The sequence below is a fragment of the Mus musculus genome, chromosome 5, assembly GCF_000001635.26.
Source record: "Mus musculus strain C57BL/6J chromosome 5, GRCm38.p6 C57BL/6J".
NCBI lineage: Eukaryota > Metazoa > Chordata > Mammalia > Rodentia > Muridae > Mus > Mus musculus.
Genome location: NC_000071.6, coordinates 144,240,181 through 144,268,129, shown reverse-complemented (window position 1 = coordinate 144,268,129; position 27,949 = coordinate 144,240,181). Strand labels below are relative to the sequence as shown.

At 50.6% G+C, this 27,949-nt stretch overlaps 2 protein-coding genes and 2 long non-coding RNA genes across 9 annotated transcripts in view; 2 read left to right on the top strand and 2 right to left on the bottom strand.

Moving 5' to 3' along the window:
- The window catches only part of Baiap2l1 (BAI1-associated protein 2-like 1), a 93,588-nt gene extending 89,983 nt beyond the window's left edge, over positions 1–3,605 (top strand). The window contains exons 13-14 of the mRNA NM_025833.3: positions 1,485–1,522; positions 2,098–3,605. Of these exons, the coding sequence (NP_080109.1) occupies positions 1,485–1,522; positions 2,098–2,173 (114 nt within the window). The 3' untranslated portion in view covers positions 2,174–3,605. The remainder of the gene's footprint in view (positions 1–1,484; positions 1,523–2,097) is intronic.
- Positions 3,557–23,693, bottom strand: Bri3 (brain protein I3). Of its 2 annotated transcripts, none has more exons than NM_001163709.1 (3): positions 23,515–23,693; positions 12,218–12,320; positions 3,557–4,121 (listed from the first exon to the last, which is right to left on the bottom strand). In NM_001163709.1, exons 1-3 carry the CDS (start codon positions 23,642–23,644, stop codon positions 3,989–3,991), a joined length of 366 nt encoding a protein of 121 aa, NP_001157181.1. In that variant the 5' UTR covers positions 23,645–23,693; the 3' UTR covers positions 3,557–3,988. The 2 variants fall into 2 exon arrangements, with proteins under 2 accessions (NP_001157181.1, NP_061242.3); NM_018772.4 differs by lacking the exon at positions 23,515–23,693 and adding an exon at positions 12,611–12,905.
- On the bottom strand, positions 4,311–9,649 carry Gm38675. Its single transcript, XR_868679.3, has 2 exons — positions 9,562–9,649; positions 4,311–4,671 (listed from the first exon to the last, which is right to left on the bottom strand). It is a non-coding gene; the product is annotated as a predicted gene, 38675 (long non-coding RNA).
- 2900089D17Rik lies at positions 11,975–26,349 on the top strand. 5 transcript variants are annotated; one of them, XR_868681.3, is made up of 4 exons: positions 12,320–12,620; positions 18,510–18,600; positions 23,484–23,697; positions 26,040–26,349. It is a non-coding gene; the product is annotated as an RIKEN cDNA 2900089D17 gene (long non-coding RNA). The 5 variants fall into 5 exon arrangements; XR_003955834.1 differs by having other exon boundaries at positions 23,484–23,956; XR_868683.3 differs by lacking the exons at positions 12,320–12,620; positions 18,510–18,600 and adding an exon at positions 11,975–12,051.
- The last annotated feature ends 1,600 nt before the right edge of the window (positions 26,350–27,949 follow it).

Here is a 27,949-nt window from a genome sequence, read left to right as displayed (position 1 = left end):
CCCTGCAGGAAGAAATCACTTCACACCACTTGAAGCCTGATTAAAATGTGCCAAGCCAGGCAGTGGCTTTGTGCTTGTGATGAGTATACACTAAGTCCTGTGCTAGATGACTGTGCCGACTCCAGGCAACCCAGAGGCTGAGGTCACGGCCCAGGTGCCTCCAGCCTGCCTCTGGCTGAGAGTGTATCTATCAGGTGAATTCCAGTATTCGGGAGATGCTGGCCTGTGGCAGTCCTGGCCCAGGCTTCAGCCTCAGAACACACACTAGCATGTGAGGCACTTCCTTTGAATCTACAAGTGCCCAAGACTACTGAGAAACTAGGAAGCTTTCTAGGACTTGGAGACAGCTTGGCTTGGCTCCAGAGCATTAGATGACATTCTTCTGTCCTCTGCTGGGTGCTGCTGAGTTAGCTCCATGTGCTCAGAGTGATCTCAGAGGAACAGCACGGAAAGACTTTAAGATGGTAGAACTTTTAGAATTCCAGAAAGGTGGTCCTGACACACCCGTGACCTGCCACACACCTGCAGAACGTGGACAGACCCTCATTTCAGAAGCCCCCACCCCTTGTTGGTCTTTCCTTCCCCAGCACTGAACCCAGAACTCCTACATGCAAGGGTAAGTGCTGTATCAAGCCACTCCCCAGGTCCCCAGATGGCTGGCGTCTGCAGTTAGCATCAGTCTCCCAAACTAAGTAACCTTCATGTCATTATTGAGGATGCCACTTTAAAAAGGGGTGTGTCCTCTTTAGCTTTCACCTTTCTTACTCTCTAGTCCTCCTTCTCTCTTTCCCTTCCCCTTTCCCCCTTTCTCCACGTGGCCATGGCTGGCCTCTCCTTCTACCTTCTTTCTTCCTGCCTTTCTACAATAAAGCTCTAAAACCGGGAAAAAAAAGTCCAAGGAAATAAAAAGGGGTGTGGAGCCCAGTCACCATAGCACCACAACGTGGGTCTGAGGCCCTATCTGTAAGTGTTTCCTTCCACGCTATGCTCTGGTGTTGTGTTTAAATTCAGTAAGACCTGAGTTTCTGAGCATCCAGGATGTTCCATACTGACCTGTGTGTGAACAGTCGCCACACTTGAAGGCATCTAGTCCCCCAGTTTCTGAAATGCTCTAAGTTCTAAACTGTTTTCTCTCCTTTGCTTATTCTTTTGAAATACTTTAGATATGAGGTAGTCATCTCAATGTGAGATCACAGGATACTTTTAAACATGAATAGCTTTGAAGATGTATTTTTACGTGTGTGTGCTTGAGCCTGAGTGCAGATTCCAGGATCCAGATCCCCTGGAGCTGGAGTTATAGGTGCTTGTGAGCCTCTGTGTAGGTGCTGGGAACTGACCTCGATTATCTACACCAACAGCATCATTCACGGATCCCTATCTCCAGCCCCACGGGTGGCTAAACTTACCTCTGCCTGTCTTTACCTGTGGATCTTATAAAAAGAGTGTACCGATTTCAAGCCTTCCATAATCTTTGTCCTTTCCAGAGCGATGCCAACGGGACCGCAAAGCCGCCATTCCTCAGGTATGTATACCCTGTGCACAAGGTCAGTGGAACGTTGTCCTGTCTGCTAGGAAGTGGCCAGTGGTGCCCCATAGGCCTTTCTCAGACAGAGGAAACTGAGGCCACCCTTCTTGTCACCACTAGTTTTACAGTCCAGGAATGGGGTGGAGAGGGACAGAGCAGAACCCATGGCAGGGTAGCCTGTCCCACAGGAGACTAAAGCAGCCTGTGTGACTTGTTCCCTAGCGAGGCATAGTAAGCTGCCGCACACTTCTGTGTTCAGAACGGGCAGTCCTGGGTGTGTATGCAATATTGAATAATTTTTGCTACACAAGCATAAAAAGGACCTGAGTCCAAACCCCCAACACCCAGAGCATGCATCTGTAACCCCAGCACACCCCAGCACCAGAGGGGAAGACAGACAGATTATTTTGGGCACTTGGTGGTCAACCCACAGAAACACTCAATTCCAATCTCAACACCCCATAATGTACACAACATCAAAGTCCTGCCATGGAGGTCTTTTTTCTTTTTCTTTTTTTTTTTGGGGGGGGGGGGGTTGAATATGTCAATTTTTATACTTTCCTCCCCTATAGTGGAGAAAACCCCTTTGCCACCGTGAAACTCCGGCCAACAGTGACAAATGACCGATCAGCACCGATCATCCGATGAAGATGCAGGGGACAGTGCCAGTCCCTCTACTCGAGTTCTCACCCACAGGGCGATAGGTATACATTGCTGGACAGCAGGCACTGTCAAAGATTGCAGAGTGCCTGATGTCAATGAAGCCCCACTTGAGCAAATCAATGTACTTTCTCAGATTGACAGAGGTGGGTTTACACATTTCTGTCTTTAAGGTAAATGAGTAGCTTAGTGAATAAATCAATCATTTGAAATATTTTCTTTTCTATTCAAAAAGCAGTAAATTTGGCTCAAATTTTTAAATTTTTATTTTTAAGGAAATAGCCAGAATAAGGGATAGTCGGTGTATGCTTTTATGTCTGGCTTTCTGTAGCTGAATGCAAATAAGACCAGAGTTTTATTTTATAAAGCCTGTGTTCTTAAGTAGCATTATGATGTTCATTATATTATGTAAGTTTGCATCAGAGCATGCAAATCCAGTAAGCAGTGTAAATTATGAAAATATATTAAATATTTTTTAAATGACCCAATTTTTACCTTTTGATTAAACAAGTAGAACTCCAACCTCATTGACAGGCATTGCTGCAGAGCTGAGACAGTCAGCCTGCTTCATTGGCACTTGTAAATTTATCTCCAGGAGTTACTGAATTCAGTGTTACAAAGGTTGCCAGCAGGGGTCTCAATACGTCTGAGGGCTCTGTACAAACCAAACCAGGTAACCAAAGCCCCGTCATGGTTCTGGGGTCACCTCCTGTCACTCATTTTTTAACCAGCCACTGGCCTGTAAATAGCGATTCTGAAGCCTGGTGGGCAGGAGGGTGGGCCTGCCATTCCAGCCCAACACTGTCCCATGCGCAGACCAACATCTGCTCAGGCCACTGCATAGAGCCTTGAGCCAGAGGTCAGGCTGCCCCTACCTGCCCAAGATGTAGACCTTGTCTAGAATAGCAAATAATTAAAACCCATCCTCAGGACAGTCACTGTTGATAGAAACTTGCTGCTTATCAGATTCTCAGATCTCACCGAGAAATTATCCCCAAATTGGTCCGGGTCTATGTACAGGAAACGCCGTCCTTTCCAGCTGGGCCAAGCAGTGGCAAGCTCCCATGGGAGAGCAAGCCTGATGGCCCCATCAAGGGTAACTTAGTACAGGCCTGCCCATGCCAGTGACCTCCCTAAAGTACAGAGCCTGGGTCATGCCATCCATTACCACCGTGTTAGGCAGGTGTCCTGGCCTGATAGGGGAAATACAGTCCATGTTCTCCCTGTGACCAACCTATGTGCAGGATAAGGTGGGAAGTGGGCTGAGGACTCATGTCCTGGCTCCGCACACGAGTACAGGAACCAGTCTGCTGTGCCCTCCTAGCCCTGGGTCTCCCTCCCTTACGCGAACTTACCTTGACTGCAGACACAAAGGTTAACATTTGTTTAATGTTAATAATAAAAGAGATTTGAAACACATTTGAGCTGTAAGTGGTACCTGAGGACCAGAAGATGGCCATGGGCGGCCTCTGCATGTGACATTTCCCATGGCGAGACTTCCAGGGGGCGGTGCGTAAAAACCCATGGTCGAGCAGAACAAGCTACACAATGGTATGAATCTCATTTATTTAAAACAGTATTTCTCACCATTCTCAAAGTGAAGACTGCAAAAAATAGAAGCAGCACGTTACCCTTAGCCTTGGGGGCAGGTCGCTGCCTTCCACCTCTGCGTCACCCCTATGCCAGTCTAGCCCGCCACACTTTACAAAACAGTCCAGAAGCTTAATCAAATAAAACTATTGTACACAACATTTACATTAGAAAACATAGCTGAATGTAGGAAAACTGGGTGTGCTGTTCCCTCTAAGTAAAGACCGCTCCACAGTTGGGGCATCTTCGCTTCCTCAGTGCAAAGCAGCAGAGGAACCCAAAAGGGAACAGGACGATGGCCAGGAAGATGCCCAGGCAGGTGAAGCAGTACTCCAGGACACCAACCCTGCGGGGAGAGAGAGGCAACCAAGTTAGGACCCCACCCCCAACCTGACAGCCCATGGGTCATAGGGCGGCACGGAAGGGGACCTCACCACCTACAGAGCACCTGCCCGACCTGCAGGGGAATGTGCTCAGTCGGAACAAGCAACTAACTCACTCACTCTCTCTCTCTCTCTCTCTCTCTCTCTCTCTCTCTCTCTCTCTCTCTCACACACACACACACACACACGTACACACACACGTACACACATGCGCGCCCGCGCGCGCAACAGCCTAGGGCTAGAGTGCATAGAACTAGCTGGAACCAGTATAAACTGCCAGTGCTACCAAGGGCATCCTAGACAAACAGGGTAAAAGGTATCACCTAACGTGAATAAAGACAAGAACTTTCCGTTACACACTTACAAAAGGGGTGAGGTGGGGCTGCTGAGATGGCTCGGCAGGAAAGGACTTGCCACGGAAACCTGATGGCCTCAATCATCAGGTTGTCAAGTTCAGCCCCTCACAGGATGGAGAGAGAGAAGCAACTCCGTGGAGCTCTCCTCTGACTCTGCCTTCATACCCAACAAAAACAAGAGTGACCCAAGTGAGTCGATAAAAATTCCTACAGCGCTGGAAAACAAGACACCGCAGAAATGAAACCCACTCTAGTGTGCCTGCTGTGCTGGGGACGGAAGCCAGAGCCTCCTGAGTAGCAGGCCAAGTGCTCTGTCCACAGGCCCAGCATGCTTCTCCAGGGCTGCAAAGTCTTCTGTCCTCTAAGTGTTTAAAGAGCAATCATTTGGTTGGTGTGAAGTTAAGGAAAGCAGTCGGCCACGTTCACACACGCAGAAAGTCACTTGAGAGCTTGTAACGCCTCCTATTCAGTCTGCTCCCTACAAGCACAAGGTGGGACCCAAAGACATGGCTGCCAGGCAAAGCCGGAATCAAAATACACCCAGTGCCTGATGGGATCTCTTCTCCACGTAACTCCATCAGTGCCTGATGCGATCTCTTCTCCACGTAACTCCATCAGGCTCAAGAGCTTTTCAGAGTCCCAAAGCTCTAGACACCAAGCCTCACTTCTACCAGACACACTCTGTACTGGCTGGTTTTGTGTCAACTTGACACAGCTGGAGTTATCACAGAGAAAGGAGCTTCATTTGAGGAAATGCCTCCATGAGATCCAACTGTAAGGCATTTTCTCAATTACTGATCAAGGGGGAAAGGCCCCTTGTGGGTGGGACCATCTCTGGGCTGGTAGTCTTGGTTCTATAAGAGAGCAGGCTGAGCAAGCCAGAGGAGGCAAGCCAGTAAAGAACATCCCTCCATGGCCTCTGCATCAGCTCCTGCTTCCTGACCTGCTTGAGTTCCAGTCCTGACTTCCTTTGGTGATGAACAGCAGTATGGAAGTGTAAGCCGAATAAACCCTTTCCTCCCCAACTTGCTTCTTGGTCCTGATGTTTGTGCAGGAGTAGAAACCCTGACTAAGACATACTCCCACAGCTCCTCCCCAGGCTCCTGGCTCCAACAGGATGCCCCGTCCTGTGCTCCAGTCACATGCCCATGGGCAGTGCACAACGCTGGGACAGAAAAGAAACTGAGCCAAGCTCAAGATGACAAAATGGAAGGGGGCTGCTGGAGAGACACTGTCTGAGTGCTATCTGAGCTGGTCAGAGCACAGAGGGCTCAGCAGGGATGTCACGGGGGTGGGGGGTGAGGGGTGTAAGGTTCCCCCCCCCAGCACCCTCTTATCCCCCCCTATGGTCTTGCACACTGACCCTTTAGGCCACACTGGCCGCTCCTTGTTTCCACCTCATGGAGAGAGCAGAAAAATGACAGCTTAAAAAAACCAAACACGCTGAGACCCAAAATTGCTGGGCAAGGTCCCAGCTCTGCCACTTCCTAGGACTATGACAAGTAAACCTGGATATTCTGGGCCTCTCATTCTCATCTGCTTAGAAGACAAGGCAAACTCCATGCCAGCCTCCCCCACCCTCTCAGGAGAAGCTGCCAGGAACAGACATAAACCTAAGATGCACAAGAAGCCCCAACACGCCGAGCAGTGCCTGAACCCCAACAAGCTCTTGCGGTGAGGAGGCTCTAAGCAGGCAGGTTTGGGAAGCCACCCTCCTCTCAGCTCCTGGGAGCTTACCTCTCCACCTGGCACAGGCGGCTAGCACCTATTGTGAGCCACAAGAATCAGGATGCCTGCGCTTGTCAGCACAGCTACCTCTTGTGTGATCTGCAGGTTGGGGGAATTAAACCGGGTCTCTGAAACTCCCTATATAACTGAGGAGGACCTTGAACTTCTGGCCCTCCTGCTTTCACCTCCCAAGGTCTAGGAATACAGAGGTGCCATCAAGGCCTGTTCTATGACGCTTACAAAAGTGTCCCTTAACTACCACAAGGTCACCAAGTCACCACACTTCCTTTGGCCTACTAAGGACTGGGCAGGACTCCTCCACCCGCTGGAGCGGCAGGGTACACTCTAGCCAGTGGTGAAAATCCTCACTGAAAAGTACCTGAGGCTACTCTGCTGCCTTCTGACACCAGCTATCCCTGAGCACAGGTGGGCGGGCCTTGCGAATAGAAATGTCCAGAGTGGCTAGCAGAAGGCCATGTGACCCATTCAGGGCATTTCTGTCTGGGCTTCACCCTTCCATTTCTCCGAGCCCCTTCACAACGGTGCTCGGAGGTAATCCTCAAACACTGGTCCGCATATTTCAGTTACAGAACACACCATGAAAAGTGGGCACACTGGTCTGGGGAGGTATAGGCAGGAGGATCAGAACTCCAAGGTTACTCTCCCTTACATAATGTGTCAGAGGCCAACCCGAGCTACATGAGACCCTGTCTTAAAAGAAGATTAGGAAGGGACAGGAGAAGAAAGAAAATGTCCCACAAAAGCATTGGGTCATGGGAAGCAAATCTTGCTGATTGGGTGACCAGGAACTTTGAAAGAAACCAGGGGCCTCAAGACCTTTATCACCTGAGAAAGGCGCCCAGATGGTGGTGGGACACTGAAGGATGGTGGGAGGAGTTGGGAGGGCTCTCCATGTTGCCCTGCATCTCATCCGCAGGAACATCCCAGGTGTGGACTATTTTGACACAAGCTTGTTTTGGAGCCCAGGATGGCAGGTTCTCTGCGAGCTCCCTGTGGCCTGAACTGCCTGATGCACAGGGTTCCTAACAGTAGCCAGGCCGGCATCTTGGCACAAGGCCTTCCGTCTTCTGTCTCCTAACTTTTGAGAGAACCAGAGCAGGCCTAGCTGACCTGTCACCACTGGGCCTCCAGACACTGGCAGAATGTACAGCAGGCTCACACCTGCTCTGTCAGAGCTCAAAGCTGAGGAGCAATGCCATCTGCTGACCACACGGTCACAAGGGGCCACACCTGGCACCAAGAACCTCCTGCTTCATCCCCTCGAGTTACTTAGGGCTGCTCATCTCTGGGAGGATTAAGACTCCACGCCTCCGGGAAAAGAAGATGCTCCTTCAACCACACCACGTGGGGACCAGTCACATAAGGAGGTGGGACATCTGACGGCAGTCAGCAGTCTGTGCCTGGAGACCACATACCCTCATCCCACGAAAGCAACTTAACTCCAGCTCCACACAGGCTTCCATGGACTAGGGGGTGGGATCCCGTGCCCTGAACCCACACACCCAAAGCCCGAAGCTCTGGAAGCAGAACGTTTCCTAAATTTGGAGGAAGCTCAAGCTGGATGCAGTTTGGCCCGAACATGTGCTACGTGACTTGTTTGCTTGCTTGTTTTCTGAGACAAGCTCTCTCTACATAGACCTGACTATGTAGACCAGGGTAGGCCTCAAACTTACAGGTATCCACCTGGCCCTCTGCCTCCAAAGTGCATTAAAGGCATACACCACCACCCAACCAATTTATCCACTTATATATCTTAAAATATCCACTTAACATAAAGATTCACGTCTTGCTGCAGAAATACTAATATTTTAACTTCAGCTCTGCCCCAGATCTCAAAGGGAACATTGGCAAAAGTTTTCATTTTAAGAGCCAACATCTGACTCCAGAAACACAATATGGCCTCTAAACCATTATTCAGCAAGATGCTACAGGTGGCTGCAGTGGCCGGGGCAGCAGCAGAGTGAAGACCCTGCCCCAGAACAGCTGCTGCTGTCCAGCTGGCTGCCCCCATCCCCAACAGCCTCACTTTCTCTTTCTTTACACCCTCCAGAAAAGAGCAATTTTGCCAGAACAAGTTCCAACTCTTTCAAATATGGGCCTCCTGGCAGCACCTGGATGGCCTCTCCCCCACCCTGAACAGGTCACCCGGAAAGGGAGGAAACAGTACAGAGAATTAGGAACGTGACTAACTTTAAAAGCTTTACTTCTTTAACCCTGGACTGGAGGCTTCATGAACAAGTGGCCCCTTGACCCTGACATCTACCAGACAGGTTGGTTCGCAGAAGGGCAGAGGACGGGGACAGGGAAGCTCTGAGCTGCAGGAAGACATGTAATCCTGGAGGGTCCCAAGACCAAGTACTCATCCAGAAAGGACTATCCTGACCCCTCCTGCGTCCTTACAGCACCCCATTCCAGAGGTACAACCTGGCCGCATCTTACAGGTGGAGGAGATAGGAGCTGCACCTGAGGCCACGCAGCTGGGGAAGGTGGCAGGGATCCAAGCACAATCAGGCTCCCGGGTTCTGGCCCCAGCCCTCCTGCTGCTCAAGTATTTCTCCCAAGCCCCAGAGTTCTGGGCACCACCCAGGCCTGGGAGCCACCTGCAACATCCCCCAGGAAAAGGGATGGAGGGACTTTCTCCACCAGCTACCGACTGAAGCGAAAGCTTGCAGTAGTCTCTCTCCACTCCAGAGAGCATCTCCATAGAACAGAGAGCTCCACTCTCATGTGGGCAGTTCACAGGGACCAAACTCGAAATATCCTGTCACTTGGGCACAGATCTCAAAGGCAAAACTGTCAGGCATAGCCTCAAGTGTTCACAGTGGGGGAAAGAGGGCAAGGGCATGTGCCCTCCAGCTCCAAGCCTCAGCTTTGTACCACACTGCCAGAGCTGGGAGACCAACTGGGCTTCCCTCAGGTTGCATGCCTTGACCAGCACACAGCCAGGACACCAGCCTCCACCTCCTGCCAGGCGTGGTCAGCTCCTTCACCCCCTTCCTCAGCCACAGTCAGGGCAGAGCAGCCCTTCCCCCACCCACCATTTCTTCGAAGCCTAAAGCTGCCACTGCCCCATCTTCCCCTGACCCTCCTCAGCAGGCCCACAGGGGCTTTCCTAAACAGCCTTCACAGCAGCTACCCAGTGCAGCACCCAGACCCCACCCTCCCACCTTTCTCCCTAGTCTCTCTGGTCACCTCCGAAACTAAGAAACTAAATCCGCAGTAACAAAAACAAACAGCCCAGGCAGTGCACGAGGAACCTGTGCCTGGCAGGCTCTGTACTCACAGCCATGCCACTCACCCTGTGCATGCACATTCCACGGGTGACCTGTGCTCCCTCCGGGGGCACGGCCTCACCTGCCCTGCATCTAGGGACAACCCACAGCCGCTGGAATGCACACACCCGCCTCAGAGACCCAGGACCTTCACGGACACAGGACTGCTGGAGGTGGGGCACGGAAGCCTGGGGGGCCTGAGAGAAGCCCCATCCACTGGGGGTGAGAGAACTGCTTCTTGCAAATGTCTATAAAAGGAACCGGAGTCAGGCTGCTTAACTCCGACTCAGACAGAATGGCAACGTGACAAGCGACACCGGCCTCTTATGCCAAGTCTCACTCAGAGGGAATCACAGACGTGTGACTTGGACAAATTCCTGCCAAGCCACTAGGGAAAGACAGGACAGGGCCCGGCAGGCCACATCTGGAAGGGAGAAAGCTTAGTCACATGAGAAGTGTCCTCTCTTTCAGACCTAACATACCAGGCAGGGGAGGGCTCAGATGTTTACAGGGGAACACCTTTGCCCCAACCCCAAAAACAGACACACTCTTTCCCTAAACCAAAGGCAAAGCTGGCCCCCCTCCTGTGCTGCTCTCCTGGAGAGGGAGCCCCCCCACCCCCCAACATCCTGCATGCCTGCTTTTGTACTGATCAGCCTTGAAAAGCCAGGGGCTAGCAGCAGAGGGCACTGTGAACACACCTGCAGGGATCCAGGTGTGCATAACAGCCTGGGGGGGTGGGGGGGGTGAAGAGTGGTCACTACTTCAAGGATCAGGTACCCTCAAACCTGTCCTCGGAGGACCCAGGTTCCTTAATACTGGACGCCTCCATCCACAGGCTGCAACACAAGAGCCCAAGACCTTCCTGTGAGGGCAGTGGCACAGCCTGACCTTGTCCCAGATTCTACAGGACTGAAGAGCCCATGAGCAGAAGCCACAAGCCTACAAAACAACTCACTTCCCAGGGAAAGTCTCAGAGAAAGTGTTCTCCACCAGCAGCAGTCCAGACTGCAGTGGGACACTCCACAGTCTAGGATTTTGACTGCCTTGGCCCCAGACTATAGCAGCCATACTGCCCTGCTGTCCGTCCCCCCACACCCCAACCCCCAAGTTCAGGGGTCTGGTCCAAGAAGAGCCTCATGGGAACACTCCTGTCCACTGGGGGAGAGGAAAAAAAACAGAAACAAACCCAGCTGACTGTGGTAGGGCCAGGATCTGGTTGCTGGAACAAGCAGACATGAAATCCTAGTGAGCCCCCTGCACTGCTATGCCTCTCCCCACCTTCCTGCCTGCTTGCCACCTACCCCTATGAGACCTCTCCTTAAATCTGAGAGTTCAGCTAATATTTGTCCCATCCTCAGGGCTCTGAGAATTCCCATGCAGGGACTAGCCTCAAGGCCACACAGGAAGTCTCCCACCTCCATACAACTAACCCCCTTCTGTTCCCAGTGGCTCTCTCTCTGCACAGGAGACCCTATACTAATCCCCTTGGCTCAACAAGCTAGGACCACCTCCCAGTCTATGCTCCCTCTTTGGTGTGCCTCAAGCCCTCAGGTGGAAAGCTTGCAGAGAGAGAGGCGGCCAGCAAGACCAAGCTATCAGAGAGCCACCCCATCTACAGCTAGAGGAAGCAGCTGAGTCCCACTCCTCTCCCCTGCACCAGCTCCAAAAGCCAAGTCACTTGGGTCCCTGAAGGAGGACTCTAACTAACTGGCCTTCAGCCTTCTTCCCCCAAGCACATGATCAACCGAGGGTCCAGTGTCTTCCACCCTCAGTCATCTCTTGTGAGGCCACTCGCAAGTTTCCAAAATCATTAACTTCCTTATGGCTCCACTCTGCGCCTCTGACACACACTTTTGAAACGAAAGCTAAGTCCAAACAAGGGTTTCTTAATTCCATCTCAGAGACTTGGAACTTCCCCCTGCCAGACAAAGGCTGAAACCCTGCCCTGCACGAGCTGTACCTGGCCCATCCCCGGGTGAGTGGCCAAGTCCAACTTGGAAGCCGAATCCTCAAAGCCTGCCTAGAATGAGCCTGGCTGCATCTCTCACCTTCCATAAAGTCCCCACAAAGTTTCTGTCAGCTCCAGTTTGAGGGTAAAACAGCCACAACAACAAAACCACTCCAGCCCGGAACAAAGAAGCACGGGGTTTCCTCCTGGGCCAGCTAGTGGCCAGGAGTTGTTAAGCCCTGGTCGTCATTCTGCACCCTCACAGCCTTTGCTCTCTGCTGGCCACTTGGATCTCCTAAGTCCTTTGGCATACTGGCCTGCGGACTCAAGTCCCAATATCTCCTTAGTACTGGACACACTTGCGGAAACTGGAGGAAAAAAACCTAACAAAACAAACCCTGATTCGCTGCGGATCTCCAGTACTAGGGAGGAAAGACCATCAGTCTCCATTGTTAACATTCCTGCGTCCCACGCACTCCGGGTGCCATGCCTCCCAAATGCACTCAACTCCCCACAGAAAAGGGAACCCATCCTTCTGCCGCATAAAGTAAATTCAGAGCCAGGGGTGAGTGACCCCACCTTCTCCCACTGCAGTCCCTCCCCTGCGGGACTTCCCTCTGAGACAGGAGCCGGGCTGTGACCCCACCCCATCCCACCCCCGCTGGCCTTTTGCAAGATTCCGGCACGTGCGTTCTCCGCCGCCACCCCCCACCCCCAGGCTAGAGACTTACCTGCAGACCGGGCAGCCTCCGACCACGACGATGGAGTTGGCAGGATACCGGGTGACCGTTCGACTGTGGATGTTATAGACCCGGGGGTGGCTGGTGGGGATCCCTGTGGGAGCGGAGTGCTGATCAGCCCCGGGCGACTCGGCCCTCCTCCTCTCCTCCCTCCCTCCCCCTTAGCCCCCGTCCTCCCCGCCTCCAACGGGGCTGAGCGCGCCTGCGGGTGGGCTCTAGAAGCCAAGTGTGAACCCTCCGACACTAAGTTCACGGCCACCGGGGCAGGGCCTGGCCGGGCAGGGCGCTCCGGGTAGCAGCTGCCCCCCCGGCAGGCCCGCGCCGGGGACAGCGCGGTGCTTGGCCCGGAGGCCGTTCGGGGACCCCGAAGAGCTGCGGGCCCACCTGTGACGAGGTAGGGGTAGGGCGGCGGCGGGGGCGCGGTGGGGATGGCCCCGTAGCCGTGCGGGCCGCACGCGTAGTCGCCCTGGCCGGCCTCCAGGTTGTAGGCGGGCGGGCGCTCCTGCAACAGGGGCTTGTGGTCCATCGCGGCCCCCGGGGCCGCGCGCCCGCCAGCTCCGGCCCGGCTCGCTTCCTTCGGCCCGGCGGGGATGGCGGCGGTAGCGGCGACGGCGGTGTCCCGGGCAGCTCGGCCCAGTGAGGCGCGCGCCGGGCGGGGCGGGCGCGCCAAGGGTTCCCCGCCCTCCCGCCGGTCACAAGATCGGGGTCACGTGGGCGGGGCGGGGCGGGGCTGTGGGCGGGGTTTGGGCGAGGGCGTCTTAAAGACGCCTCAGCGGCTGCCGCTGGCGGGGTGTTGTCCTCGTTCAGTCCCGCCCCACAATGGATCTTGGACTTCCAGAGAAGTTCTGACTCCCGGCCACGGCCGGAGACCCAACAAGATCCTGGCCTCCTTTAGCTTTTGCTTTTTTTCTAAAAATAATAATAATAATGTTTGTTACAATTATTTGGGGGGAGGGTGTGTTTATATGAGTGGGCACGCATTTGGAAGCCAGAGAATAAATAACTTTCGAGAGTGGGTTCCTGCTTTCCACCATATGGGTCCTGAGATAGATTGGTTGACAGATTCTGCAGCAGGCGCCTCCACCGTTTTTCTGTGTTTGTTTGTTTGTTTTGGACCTAGGCTCATGTAGCCCAAGCTGGCCTGGAACTCTTAACCCTCTCACCTTTACCTCCTAAACTATGGACTTCGTTGCCCCTCCACGCCCAAATCCTCCCCTTGCCCAACCCAGCACCCGGGTCACCACCCACAGGGAGGGACCAGGCGAGCCCCTCCCAATCACTGCCCACACATCCTTGGGTGTAGGAAGGAAAACAACTGAGTACGCTCACCCACTGAAGCCTACTCAACTGCTGAGCCTTCCTCCTCCTCCTCTTTTGATTAATTTTCGCTTTCAGGGGCTGTGGCCACTAATTAGAAATAACTGCCCTGCTTGGGAGAACCCTAAACTCTAAGCACCTGCGGCGCTTCCTTCAGGTTCTCCAACTTTTTTTTAGCAGCCTGACCGCAAACTTGCTGAGTGTACAGCATGGCGATGTGGCTCCCTAGGAGAGGACCATGGTCTGACACAGGCCCATGCAGTCTCTGCATAGCTACTGCCATGCCGCTAGCCCAAGTATCGCCTGGCATGAGTTTACCTAACACACGTGAAGCCGTGGGTTCCGGCACGTGACTCTCACCCCAGTGCTTGGGAAATGATTCAAGAGAATCAGGTCCACTACTACACAGCAAGTTCAAGGCCAGCCTCAGCTACATGAGACCATGTCTCCAAAAACCAAGCAAGGAAAAAGAAATGTTGGAACAGTGAGAATCCTTCCCAATTGTTGCCTATGTATTTCCAGGGTCTTGTGTGTGTGTGTGTGTGTGTGTGTGTGTGTGTCCATCCGTCCATCTGGTGGCACTCTGAAGGAGAATTAGGAGTTCAGAGCCAGTCTGGGTAACATTTTGAGACTCTACCTCAAAAGATACCCAGTGAGGTTGTATGTGTAGCTCAGTTCATAGAGCAGTCACCCAGCGTGCCTGAAGCCCCAGGACCCATCCCAGCATTGCATTAACTGGGCATGGTGGCTCAAGCCTGTAATCCCAGCACTCTAGAGGTGGAGACAGAAGCCTCCAAAGTGAAAGGTCGGGCTGGAGAGATGGCTCAGCAGTTAAGAGCACTAGCTGCTCTTCCAGAGGTCCTGAATTCAATTCCCAGCAACCACATGGTAGCTCACAACCATCCGTAATGAGATCTGATGCCCTCTTCAGGTGTCTTCTAAAGACAGCTACAGTGTACTGTCATATACATACATAAGTCTTTAAAAATAAATTCAAGATCATCCGTGGCTTAACAGCAAGATCCACTGCATCTCAACAACAGCATACAAACCTGGCTAATGGGGACTGGCTTTGAAGGAAGCAGGGGTGACTCCCCTGGAGTGACAGAACCCAAAGGCTTGAGCAGCATGAAGTAGAAGCCCCTCTCCAGGGAAGCCTGGGCTGCACCACCAAGCCTTATCACCGCAAAGAAGTGGATTCATCTCAGGTGGCTCACCAGCACCTCAGGTGGTGAGTCTGTCTCACTGAAGAAAAAAAAAAAAAAAAAAAAAAAAACATCTGGGGCTGGAGAGATGGCTCAGCGGTTAAGAGCACTGACTGTTCGTCCAGAGGTCCTGAGTTCAATTCCCAGCAACCACATGGTGGCTCACAACCATCTGTAATGGGATCCAATGCCCTGTTCTGGTGTGTCTGAAGACAGAGACAGTGTATTCACATTTAAAAAAAATAAAAGTCTAAAGATGGATGGATGGACAGGTGGATGGATGGACAGGTGGGTGGACAGGTGGGTGGGTGGAGGAGGAGGGAGGTGCTTCTGGGTCAGTCAGTAAGGCGAGGATTTGTGTTTGTATCCTAACAACCACATAAAAGCCAGCTAAGGCGGTGTGCACCTCTGATCCCAGTGCTGGAGAGGCCGAGAAAGATCCCTGCAGCTCACTGGCCAGCCAGCATGGCCAAATGAATGAGACCCAGGTTTAACCAGAGACCGTCTCTTAAATAATAAAATGGAGAGCATCTGTCCGCCACACTGACACACACACACACACATATGCCTGTGCAAGAGCAAACATGTACATACACACACACACATATGCCACATACACACACACACAAAGTAAGAAAATGAACCAGTTGGCCATGAGGAGATGGAAGGAACAGCTCAGGATGGTTTGCTTGCTTAAGGTGGACAAACAACAGATTATTTGTGGATGAGGGGTAAAAGGCTAGGGTCCTGCACAGAGCAGGAACAGTGTCCTGTAGGGTTGGACTGGTCACCTACTGAAAGGGAGCACAAAAGTGGTAGGACAGAGGTTGCTCCCTCCTCTTCCCCTCACCCTCCTCCCTCACCCTCCTCCCTCCTACCCGGTGTGTCCTGTCTGAGCCTTCCGCCCTGAGCTACATCCCCAGCACGGGAGCTTGGAGCTTCGACTTGACTGTTGCTAATTGCTCCATGAAGTTGGGAGCAAAGCCAGCCTCTGAGTCTGAGCCCAGAAGAGGAAGTCTAAGAAATAGATGGTTCTGGGATTCCCCCGGAATTGGGGTTTGAGCAGATGCAGATAAGAGGAAGAGTTAGAGTGTGACCATGGAGTCCTAAATGTTCCGTCTGCCCCTTTCCAGGCTGATGAAACAGTGGACCTTAAGGAATTGGAGTTTCCCAGGAAACCCCATTCTAAGGCATTGTGGTTTGGGGGAGAGTGGTCCCCGTATGCTTGGGTCCATGGTCCCCAGTGCCTGGTTGGAGGTGCGCCACGGGAAGTGGGCTTTGAGGTTTCCCTCAAAGCTCTCTCTGGCTTGTCCTTGTTGATCAGATGTCAGCTCTCAGCTGCTGCTGAAGGCCCTGTCTTCGTGACCGTGACCACTGTCATGCTACTCACCACGATGCTCAAAGACTCATCTCTGAAACCATAGACTCCCCATAAACTCATTCTTCTATAAGTCCTGTCAGTGTCTCTTCACAGCAACAGGAAAGTTAACGTAGATACATACTGGAGAAAGAGAAGGCTGAGGCGCTGGGAGATGTAGGCCGAGCAGCCTTCCCAAAGGAAGGGCGTCATAGGGGCGGGCATTGGGGTTAAAAGGCCTTGTCCAGTTTGCTCTCTCTGCTTCATGCTTGCCACTAAGGACGTGAACTCGCAGCTTCTTGCTCCAGCTGCCATGCGTGCCGCCTGCTGCCACACTCCCCCAGCACAATGAGACCCTCTTAGCTCTCCTGGAGCCATAAGCATATTGAGTTGCCTTCCTCGGTCACGGTGTTCTACCTCAGCAACAGACCCTAACTAATGCCACTTAAGGGAGAGACTCAAGTGTCTTAGCTTTAGCCATAATTATCATCTTGGTTACTCTCAAGTTACATCTCAAAGGCTTGCTGGAGATTCTTTATTCCTCACCGCCCTCCACCTCTCCCTTGTTCCTTCCCCTCCTCCATCTCTGAGACAAGCTCTCCCTCTATGTAGGCAAAGATGACCTTGAACTTCTAATCCTCCTGCCTTCACCTCGCAAGCTCTGGGCTTACAGCCATGCACCACACACAGTTTGTGGTGTTGAAGCCTGGGCTTCATGATGGCAGCAGCCATACCCCCACCCGGCTAGTTCTTGATAAGCGATTCCATAGGGTGACCGTGCAGGTAATTTGCATGGAGCCATGCTCTGATAAGGTGAAGCTGGGAAGCCCTGGGGTTGCACAGGGCTTTAGCACACACCTTTTACTGTAGTGGAGTTTCTGGGGGAGATTCCTAGAAAATTTCAGGTTACAGCTGGGAAGGGAAAAAGGCCTTAAGGAGATGCGGATAATTGTGCTAGAATTTTTACTTCTTAGCTGGAGAGAGGCTGCAAGCAGGGGCCTGGATGAGGGATTATTTCTGTTCATGTCCCCACAATATACTGTCTCTGTGTCCTGTCTCACAGGAGACCAGAAGTTAGCAGGTGTGGCAGGGCCTCATTCCCTCCAAAGGCTTTGGAAACGACCCTTTCTGTCATTCTAGAACTTAGTGACTCCAGGTTCCTTGCCACACAGAACTGGTGTCTTTAGCCCTCTCCTCATGGCTCTCTAGGCACCCTCCTCTTTAAAGGCCACCAGTCATTGTTTGCATTTAGGGTTCAAGCTTGATACAGAGTGACTTGGTGCAGGGCAGGATGCTGTGATCTCAGGACTGCAGGTGGTAGACCTGGGGTCCAAAGGCCGGGAATCCTGGGGGGGGGGGGTACGACACAACAACAGAGCTACCTGTGCCCCGCCAGGTTCCTTTACAAACACCTGGAGGGTGGTGATGTTACTTCCATGGGATGACTCTAAAGAGGCCAGAACACATACAACATAAGACATGCTATGGACACGCACACATTCCTATCCCTGACCCCTCGTGTGCACCCTTGTGTGGCCAAGATCCAGCTGCCCCATGTCATGGCATAGCTGGAGCCAAGATTCTCTAGAAAGATCCTGTGTCCTCCCGTCAGCTGTTACAGAAACAGCAGTCTCCAGAAAATTAGAATTCCCCCATCTCTTCACCTCACTCCCCCGCCCTCACCCAGGAGGAGGGATAAGTGCCAGCCAGAGCAATACAGGATATTGTATGAGCAATGTTAGCCCACCCTACAGGACAGATTAGAAGCTGAGACAATGTTGGGCCAGTGACAGACAGGGCCATACATTGACCAAGATAGCTTAGCTATGTGGAACTCTTGACCCCTATTTAAACGTAAACTGGAGTTAGCTCTCTTGAGAGGATCTGGGTTCAATTCCCATCTCCCACTTGGCAGTTCACAACCATTTCTAACTCTAGTCCCAAAGGATCTGATGCCCTCTTCTGGCCACCGGGAGAACTGCATGTATGTGGCACACACATATATGCAGGCAAGGCTAAAGAGTCAAAATTAAATTAAAACTATAATTATGTCAGGACCCTGAAGGTAGACTTCGGGGCCACTGGACATCTTCATTTGTTCCTCTTCCCAGTGAGGTCATGCTGAATAAATCTCTTGCCTGCTGTCTCTTTAATTGACGGATTTGAGACTGGGTGAGAGCCCAGCTCATCGGGGCTTCTCCGGCTGTAAAAACTGCAGTAGCAGTAATCAGGGTGAGCCGGGCACTCTCCATAGCATGTCTTATGTTGTATGTGTTCTGGCCTCTTTAGAGTCATCCCATGGAAGTAACATTACCACCCTCTAGATGTTTGCAAAGGAACCTGGGGGGTGGTACAGGTAGCTCTGTTGTTTTTTTGTTTTTGTTTTTGTTTTTGTTTTTTCAAGGATTCTCGGCCTTTGGACACCAGGTCTACCACCTGCAGTCCTGAGATCACAGCAACCTGCCCTGCACCAAGTGTGCAAAATAGGAACATTGGTGAGTGTGGGGTGCATGTGTGTATGTGATACACCACCAGCCCCCTTCATAGTTGGTGTCAGCCGAGGTCTGAGAAACAATCCTCGTCCTCTGACTATTTTGAGACAGGATCCCACTAAGTAGCCCTGGTCGGTCTTGAGCCTACTCTGCTGCCCAGACAGATCTTAAACTTGTGATCCTCCTGCCTCAGCCTTCTGAGTAGCTGAGATCTGTTTCATCAGACTGACCAGTGACTGGTTCTAAGGGAAATATAGTCCTATAGAACGAGATGGAATTTGTCTTACTTAGTGCATATCTCCTTTGGCCTGGGGATGTCGCATAGGAAGATGGTGGTTGTTTAGCGTGCACAAGGCCTTGGCACCAAAAGGAGAACAAAAATAAAAATAGAGGCTAGAGATGTCAGTGGGCACCGAGCTTGCCTCGCCTACACAAAGCTCTGCGTTGTGTCCTTAGCACCTATCAAAACAGACGTGCTGGCAGCCACCCACAACCCTAGCACTCAGGGAGTAGAAGGCAGCAGATCGGAAGTTCAAAGTCAACCTCTACTACATCTGGACCCCTTTAGGGGTCACACATCAGACATCCCACATATCAGATATTTATATTACAATTCGTAACAGTAGCAAAATTATAGCAACAAAATAATGCTATGGTTGGAGGTCACCAAACCCTGGGCACCTGTATTAAAGGGTCACAGTGTTAAGAAGCTTGAGAGCCACCACTCTATTACAAAGTGCTTTGAAGCTAGCCTGGGCTACACAAGAGCCTGCCATTCATAAATAAATAAGTCCTAGGTATATTTTTCTGATAATTACAATTCTGTTCTTTATCACCTATCACACACTAAATTTTTTTAAATGTTGCCATTTCTATTAAAATAAGTAACTGCTACTTTGATTTTGACTACAGTATATAAATGTTTCCTAAGGAGGGTGTGGGAGGGGGATCTGGTGAGACAGGACATGCTGACCCCTGCCTAAGGACTGGGACAGTTCTCATCCTCCAGACCTTGACAGTCACTGTCACTGTCCTCAAATGTATCAGAGGAACTCGAAACAAAGATCATGCCCTTTTCTTGCACGCTCTTCAGAAGAGCTGATAACCCATCACGTGGACTTCTTGGCACATACAGGAACTGGGTACCTCACATGGCAGGGATTGTGACCAAAGGAGAAAAAGAAGAAGGAAACATAATGTCAAAAGCCAGGGCTGGAGCCAATTACAAGTGCCTGGCTCGGGGAAGGACCAAATATTTGCTGAATAGCTACTAAATGTTATCTTAGATAAACACTTTGGAGTTTTATGGTAAGCCCGTTGTGAGCCTCACAATTCTACTGGGCAAATATTTCTAAGTATTTTATAAATTAAGCATATCGGTTTCTACACAGCACATAAAAGCATCACTTTTGCTGAGTCGGGTGGTAAATCTTTCATAAGTCATGGGGCCTAGGAGATAACTTAGCCGGTAAAGTGCTTGCCCTGCAAGCATGAAGGGCCTGCCTGCCTTTGCTCCCCAGAATACACATAGAAAAGCCAGGCACAGAGCCCGAGGCTTGGCGGATCCCTGGGGCTCAGTTTCTGGGCAGCCTAACTTACAAGGCAAGATCCAAGCCAGTAAAGATCCTTGTCAGAAACCACAAGATAGGCAACCTGGAAGAGCAACACCCACCCAAGGTTAACATCTGGCCACCACATGCTTGTGTCCCCATGCACGGCTGCGCCCATACGCACACATGCACAAATATACATACCATCTTTATAAGTTACATATATGCATATTTGTTGAAGTTTGGTCTGTTGCTATGTATTATAATGCTAAATCCTGTATCTCAAGGTCTAGCTGCCTCAAGAGGAGTGAATTCTCACGTATGTCAAGTGACATATGTATGTATGTAACCTTGCCCCCAAATTATCCCTGATTGGTCAACAGATATCTACAGCCTATAGCTGGGCAGAAGCGAGGTAGGCGGGGCTTTGGTTCCTGGGTTTGGGGTCTGAGGCACAGACCACGAGGAGCGGAGAGAGGGCAGCGAAGCATGAGCAAGGTACCATGGGATAGGTGGCTCGTGAGCACACGACCTTGAGGGCCAGCCTGTTGGAATAGGAACAGCCCAGATGGAACGTGGCAAATGATATCTCGGGGCTACTGGCAGGGAAGCAAACAAAATCTGCCCAGCCCTACTGTTTTAAGGGCTTATTGTAAATATAAAGATTCATGTCTTTTGGGAACTAAATGATCTATTACAACACATACTCAAATGTACATAATGCTTGCCCCTCCCCCTTCTTTATGGGGATTAAATCCAGGGCCTCCACACACTAGGCAAGAACTCTTATCATAGAGCTATGCCCGGGTCTTCCCAGATTTTGTGATCGAAGGACAGAGAGTCCAAGAACATTTCAACCAAATTTAGATATTGAAGGCAAGGTGGAGGGGAGGATCCTGGATGGAAGAACAACTGGTTCTCGTCAAAAATGTTCCAGTCTAGGGGCTTCCTGTACAACCCGAGAAGGAAACCCAGCCTCCTAAACTGGAAAAGTCAAACATCCTTTCAGGTTCCCGGGGCTGGGACATGGTTCATCAGTTAAGTGCCTGGCGCACAAGCGTGATGGCCTTTTGAGTTTTACATCTAGAACACCTGTTTAAAAGCCAGCCATGGTGGCACACACCTGTAGTCTCTGGCTCACTGCCAGGCCAGATTAGCTGAATTGGAAAATTCAAGGCCAGTGAGCGCCTGTCAAAAAATAAAATAAAACAAAAACAAAACATGATTTGGGTCTGGAGAGGTAGCCCAGAGGTTGAGAGCACTTGCTACCCAGTCATGACTATCAGAATTTGGATTCTGGTACCGATGGGATACACGCTGGATATCCTAGGTACACCTCTAACGCCAGCTCCAGGGGATGGGGGGAGGATAGCTGGACTTGTGCACTTATTGTGGCTACATTGTATCCAGGGGATGGGGGGGGGGGTGAGGATAGCTTGACTTGTACATTTATCATGGCTACATTGTATCATTAGGGAAGACCGCATACAGCTTCAGAAATCTACGCTGTCAGAGGATAAAAGTTACCTGGGTTTACAGAAGTCTTCTCCTAGGCGTGCCTAGGTTACAGCCTGCAATCACTTGTGTGTGCCACCATGCCTGGTTTTTTAACATGTGATCTAGATATAAAACTCAGATCATCATGCCTGCATGCTAGGTCCTTTACTGATGAACCTAGGCATGAAAAACCAGCAGGAGAGGGGCTGGAGAGATGGCTCAACAGTACCCAGATATTCTGCCAAGGTCCTGAGTTCTATTCCTAGCAACCAAATGGTGGCTTACAACCGTCTATAATGGGATCTAATGCCCTGTTCTGGCATGCACCCTATTATACACACAGAACTCATACATTTATAAAAGAAAAAAAAAAGCAGAAAAGCACTACCTAGAATCCTCCAGTGAGGGGCTGGGTTGTGGCTCAGTGGTAGAGCCCCTGACTAGAATCCTCCAGTGAGGGGCTGGGTTGTGGCTCAGTGGTAGAGCCCCTGCCTAGAATCCCCCAGTGAGGGGCTGGGGGCGTGGCTCAGTGGTAGAGCCCCTGCCCAGAGTCCCCCAGTAAGAGGCTGGGGTGTGGCTTATTGGTAGAGCCCCTGCCCAGAGTCCCCCAGTGAGGAGCTGGGGTGCAGACAGCAGTAGGATGCTTGCTCAGCATGTTAGTTCCTGGGTTTGATCCAGAGTGCTGCAAGAGGCTCCTCCTTTCTGGTTAATTTACAATGGCGGCAGGGAACCAAGTAGAACCTGAAGACACACTAGTGACCAATTACTGATAACTAAGTTTAGTGACAAACATGGATTCTCTGTTTGGGGGAAGCAGACAAGGGGCCAGTCTCAATGAGAGAAATAAATCATGACTTTGGGTCCATAAGCAGGTCTAGGGCCCAACCTGGAAATTATTTTTAGAGGACTCTTCATGTGTGGGGTGGCTAATGATCCTGAAGGCCTTCGCTCAGCCACTCAGCCATTTTTTTTTATTGCCAAAGCCACCCAAAACTAGTCCTCCTCAGAGTCAGGATTTGAGACAGTGCTGTCATAGGACCTTGGCTATGTGGAACAGGTGAGCTTAGGGAGGGGGCTTTGACCTGGGAGGATGCTGTGGGCTGGAGAGCTGGCTCAGCAGGAAAGAGCTCTTAACTCTACAAGCATGAAGACCTGAGTTCAAATCCCCAGATTCCCACATTAAGTCAGACATGTTCCTGCACTTGCTTCTAGTCACAGTCCTGTGAAGAGCGGAGACAGGAGGATTATTGTGGTGGTTTGAATAAGGTATCCTCATAGCCTTGGGCGTTTAGATACTTGGTCTCCAGCTGGTGGCACTGTCTGGGAGGTGTGGCCTTGCTGAAGGAACTACATCCCTGTGGGCAGGCTATAGAGGTTTCCAAGACTCAATTTCCCAGTTCACTGAGTCTACCTCTTTCTTGGGCTTTGAGATGTGAGCTCTCGCTGTTCCTGCTGCCCTGGCTACTGCCTGTTGCCATGATTCCTGTCATCATAGAGTCTTATCCCTCTGGAACCATAAGCCCAAATAAACCCTCCTCTGTAGGCTGCTTTGGTTGAGATGTCTTATCACAGCAATAGAAAGTAACCAGTCAGATCACCACGGCTTGCTGGCCGATAGCCTGGCCCCAGAGAATGATGGAATGGGTCACCCAAAGTCCCCTTGCCTCTGTGGATGACAGACACATGTGCATATACTACACACACACACTCACACACACACACACAAGGGGGTGTCATGATAAAGGTTCAGAGAAGCCACCCAGGGCCCCACTGCTCTGCTACAAAAAGACAACAAACAAACAAACAAAGAATCCAACTGCTTTTCCTGTCTCTTCTCAGGCCTTCTGAGGCTCATCCCAGGGCCTCTTACCTGCTTCCTGTACTGTGGAGGCCATGGCTAGTCCCCGTAAGACGCCCAGAAGTGGCCAGAGAGAGCCTGAGGTTGGGCCAGGAAGAGCCCCTTTATGGTCCAGCAGCAGCAGACAGGCAGTAGCCGACATGAAGCAGTGACCCAAAAGGCCATTGAGGAAGAGTCATATCACTGAGAATGCGGGTGAGGCCAGCCAGGGCCTCGCAGGGGACAGAATGTAGCCTCACAATCCTGCTCTGTGCCAGGGTTCTTAGGTTCTGAGCCTAAGGCTCTGCTCTGTAGGAGGTGACACCAGCTCACATATTTCATCCCACTGCCAAGAGATGTGATATAACCCATGGTCCAGGAAAGAGGACCGTGGAGCCGCCATGGGAAGATAGAGTGCCACAAAGGCAGTGAACACACAGTCTAGTGTCAGACTTTTGCCCCGGGTCCTAGAAAGGTCAGAGGAAAATGCAAGAACCTCTTTTATCCACAAGTAGGCAGAAACAGCTCCAGGTTCCGTGAGCTAAATAAGTAACAAAATGGTAGATAATCATTTCATGAGGCCGAGCAAGGTGGAGCCTACCTGTAACTACAGCACTCAGGAGGCAGAAGGAGAAAGGTTGTAGACTAGCTAAGGCTCTATGAAGAAACTATCTCAGAATAAATAGACATACAAACACATACACTCACACACACATGCTCACACATACACACTCTCCACATACTACACACATATACTCTCACACATGCTCACACACTCAAACATACACTCACACACACACACACACACATACATACTCATGCACATACACTCACACTCTCTCACATATACTACACACACATATACTCACAACACATATACCACCCCCACAGTACACTCCACATACTACACACACACATACACTCACATACACATATACTCACACACATATATACATACATACACACTCATACACATACACTCACACACATTCACACACACATACCTTTCCTTCTGAAGGTTTGATATTTGTATTTATTAAAACATAGTGAGGGGGAGGGTCTGGGGGACTTTTGGGATAGCATTTGAAATGTAAATGAAGAAAATACCTAATTAAAAATTAATTAATTAATTAATTAAAAAAACATAGTGAGAGCTGGGTGTAGTGGTGCATACCTTTAATCCCAGCACTTGGGAGACAGAGGCAGGCAGATTTCTGAGTTCGAGGCCAGCCTGGCCTACAACATGACTTCCAGGACAGCCAGGGCTACACAGAGAAACCCTGTCTCAAAAAAACAAAAAAAACAAAACAAACAAAAAACAAAAACAAAAACAAAAAACATAGTGAGGGGCTAGAGAGATGGCTCAGCAGTTAAGAGCACTGACTGCTCTTCCAAAGGTCCTGAGGTCAATTCCCAGCAACCACATGGTGGTTCACAACCATCTAGTGTACTCACATACATTAAATAAATAAATAAATAAATATTTCTTTTAAAAAAGTGGTGAGAAAAGGCAGATTTAGAAGAAAACAAAAGGCAAATTTGTCACTGCACATCCCTGGGAACCTTCCAAATATAAACTCAAATGAAGGGCAGGCAGGCACTGGGGATGTGTCTCAGGAACACTTCCCAAGTTTTAGGTTCCATCCCTGGCACCACACAAGCCTGACACTGGCTTTTTGGGAAGTGGAGGCAGGAGGATCCGAAGTTCAAGGTCACCCAGGGCTACACATCGACTTTGAGTCAGCTGGACTCAACCAGACCTTATCTTTAATGGGGAGTTTGAGGCCAGACGGGATTGAACGAAACCTTATCTTTAGCGGGAGGAGGCAGATGCTGAAACTCAAACTCTCCTCATTAGGGAAACAGCAGTGGGGAGGGGCAATCATGTTCACTGGGGAGACCATGCCCAGAGAATAGACAAATCTCTTGGGGTCAGGATGGTCTTTGGTGGGTGAATTTTTAGTGCCTCTCTGTCTCCTACTTTATTTCTTCATTGACTGAGGAAATTTTAGGGGGTACCCTGGAGGCAGACCCTGAAGTCCGGATCCTTCTGTTTCCCCCTCCCAAGTACACTACCATGAGCGAATTACATATGGCGCAGTAGGTGGAAGTCACAGGCTTTATCATGGGAGCCAAGCACACAGCACCGAGCTGCGTTCTCAGGATCCCCTGGAGATCTTTGCACCTACCTTCTTCTGCCTTACAGTATGTGGGCCTGGTCTCTAGAAGGCTCCCGCTGCCCCTGCCTGCACTCACCTTGCTTTGAGGAGGTCATTGACTGGGTTAGTTAGTTACCTCTGTAGAGCTGTAACCAAAATACCTGCGGCACCTCTTAAAGGGATGCGCCACATCAGAGGTAGAGGACTGTGTTCCGTTTATATTCATTACTTATCTCCATGCTGTGACCAAATAGCTCACAAGAAGCAATTTAAAGACAGGGTGTTTGTTCCAGCCAAATATACTAAGATGACAGAGAAGGCCTGGGGAGCAGAGGCAATGGGGGGGGGGAGGGAAGAGGGGGATGCTGGCGCTCACTCACTTTCTCTGTTTCATTTCAGGATCCCAGCCCACAGGATGTTGTCACCTGCATCCCACCTTGGTCTTCCTCTTTAACCTTTCTGGAAATACCCTCCTAGTAGCAGCCAAAGGAGTGTTTCCATGGAGATTCTAATCCCATCTAATTGAGCATCAAAGGACCAGTGAGATGGCTCAGTGTACCCACTTGCTACCAAGCCTGATGACCTGGGTTCAATCGCTGGGACCCAGTGGTGGAAAGAGACTACCAACTGCGGAAGCTGTCCTGTGGTGTCTCCCCCGACCCCCACATGCAAATTCTTAATTAATATAATTTTATTTATGTATTATCTATTTATGAATTAATTTTCTTTATTTATGTTTTATAGATAAACTATTTATAAATTAATTATAAACTAATTATTTATAAACTAGTTATAAATTTATTAATATATTTTGTTTTTTTGAGGGGCTCTGGGTGTAGCCCTGGTGACCAACCAGTTGCCTACCCTGGGTTTGATCCCCGTGATTGCGTAAGATGGGCAGAGAAGCACATGCTATAATCCCAGCACTGGGGAGCTGGAGGTAGGAAGGTCAAAGTTCAAGGTTATCCTTGGCTCCATGAGAGTTCATAGCTTTGGCAACATGGTTAATTCAAAGCCAACCTAGACTCCTGAGAATATGTCTTGAAATACTTGGACGTGGTGGAACTGTGGAGGCAGGGCCAGGTTGTGGAAAGTGAATCACTAGAGATGTGTCCTTTGGGGTTCTAGGTCGCCCTGTTCCCTGTTTGTCTGCTCGTCTTTCCTACCCACTAGGACACACCTTTAATCCCAGCACTCAGAAGGCAGGGGCAGGCAGATCTCTCTGAGTTCGAGCCCAGCCTGGTCTACAGAACCAGGATAGCCAAGGCTACAAAGAGAAATCCTGTCTCAAAAAAAGTTTTCATATGATTGGCCAGTAGGCAGATCTGTAGGGTACATGTCTTGGTTAATTTTTGCCGGGGAAGGGCCCCTGTGGGCAGTGTCATTCCTGGACAGGTGGTCCTGGGTTGTGTAAGAAAGCAGGCTGAGGGCTGGAGAGATGGCTCAGTGGTTAAGAGAACTGACTGCTCCTCCAGAGGTCCTGAGTTCAATTCCCAGTAACCACATGGTGGCTCACAACCATCTGTAATGGGATCTGGTGACCTCTCCTGGTGTGTCTGAAGAGAGCAACAGTGTGCTCACATAAAGAAATCTTAAAGAAAAAGAAAAGGAAGGAAGGAAGGAAGGAAGGAAGGAAGGAAGGAAGGAAGGAAGGAAGGAAGGAAGGAAGGAAGGAAGAAAAAGAAAGCAGGCTGAGCTGGGTGTGGTGGTGCACGCCTTTAATCCCAGCACGCGGGAGGCAGAGGCAGGCGGATTTCTGAGTTCGAGGCCAGCCTGGTCTACAAAGTGAGTTCCAGGACAGCCAGGGCTACACAGAGAAACCCTGTCTCGAAAAAACAAACAAACAAAGAAACAAAAACAAAAAGAAAGCAGGCTGAGCAAGCTAAAAGGAGCAAGTCAGACAGCAGGCCTCCTCCTTGGCCTCTGCTTCTCAGTTCCTGCCTCCAGGTTCCTGCCCTGACTTCCCTCAGTGACAGACTGTGATCTGAGAGCTCTAAGATGAAGTAAACCCCATTCTCCCCAAGTGGTTTTAATCATGGTGTCTATGACAGCAATAGAAATGATGCTAAGATGCCGGGCGTGGTGGCGCATGCCTTTAATCCCAGCACTTGGGAGCCAGAGGCAGGCAAATTTCTGAGTTCGAGGCCAGCCTGGTCTACAGAGTGAGTTCCAGGACAGCCAGGGCTACACAGAGAAACCCTGTCTCGAAAAACAAAAACAAAACAAAACAACAAAAAAAAGAAGTGATGCTAAGGTAACTGGCCAGAGACAGCAACACAAACTGACGTACAAGATTCTCCACACCTGAA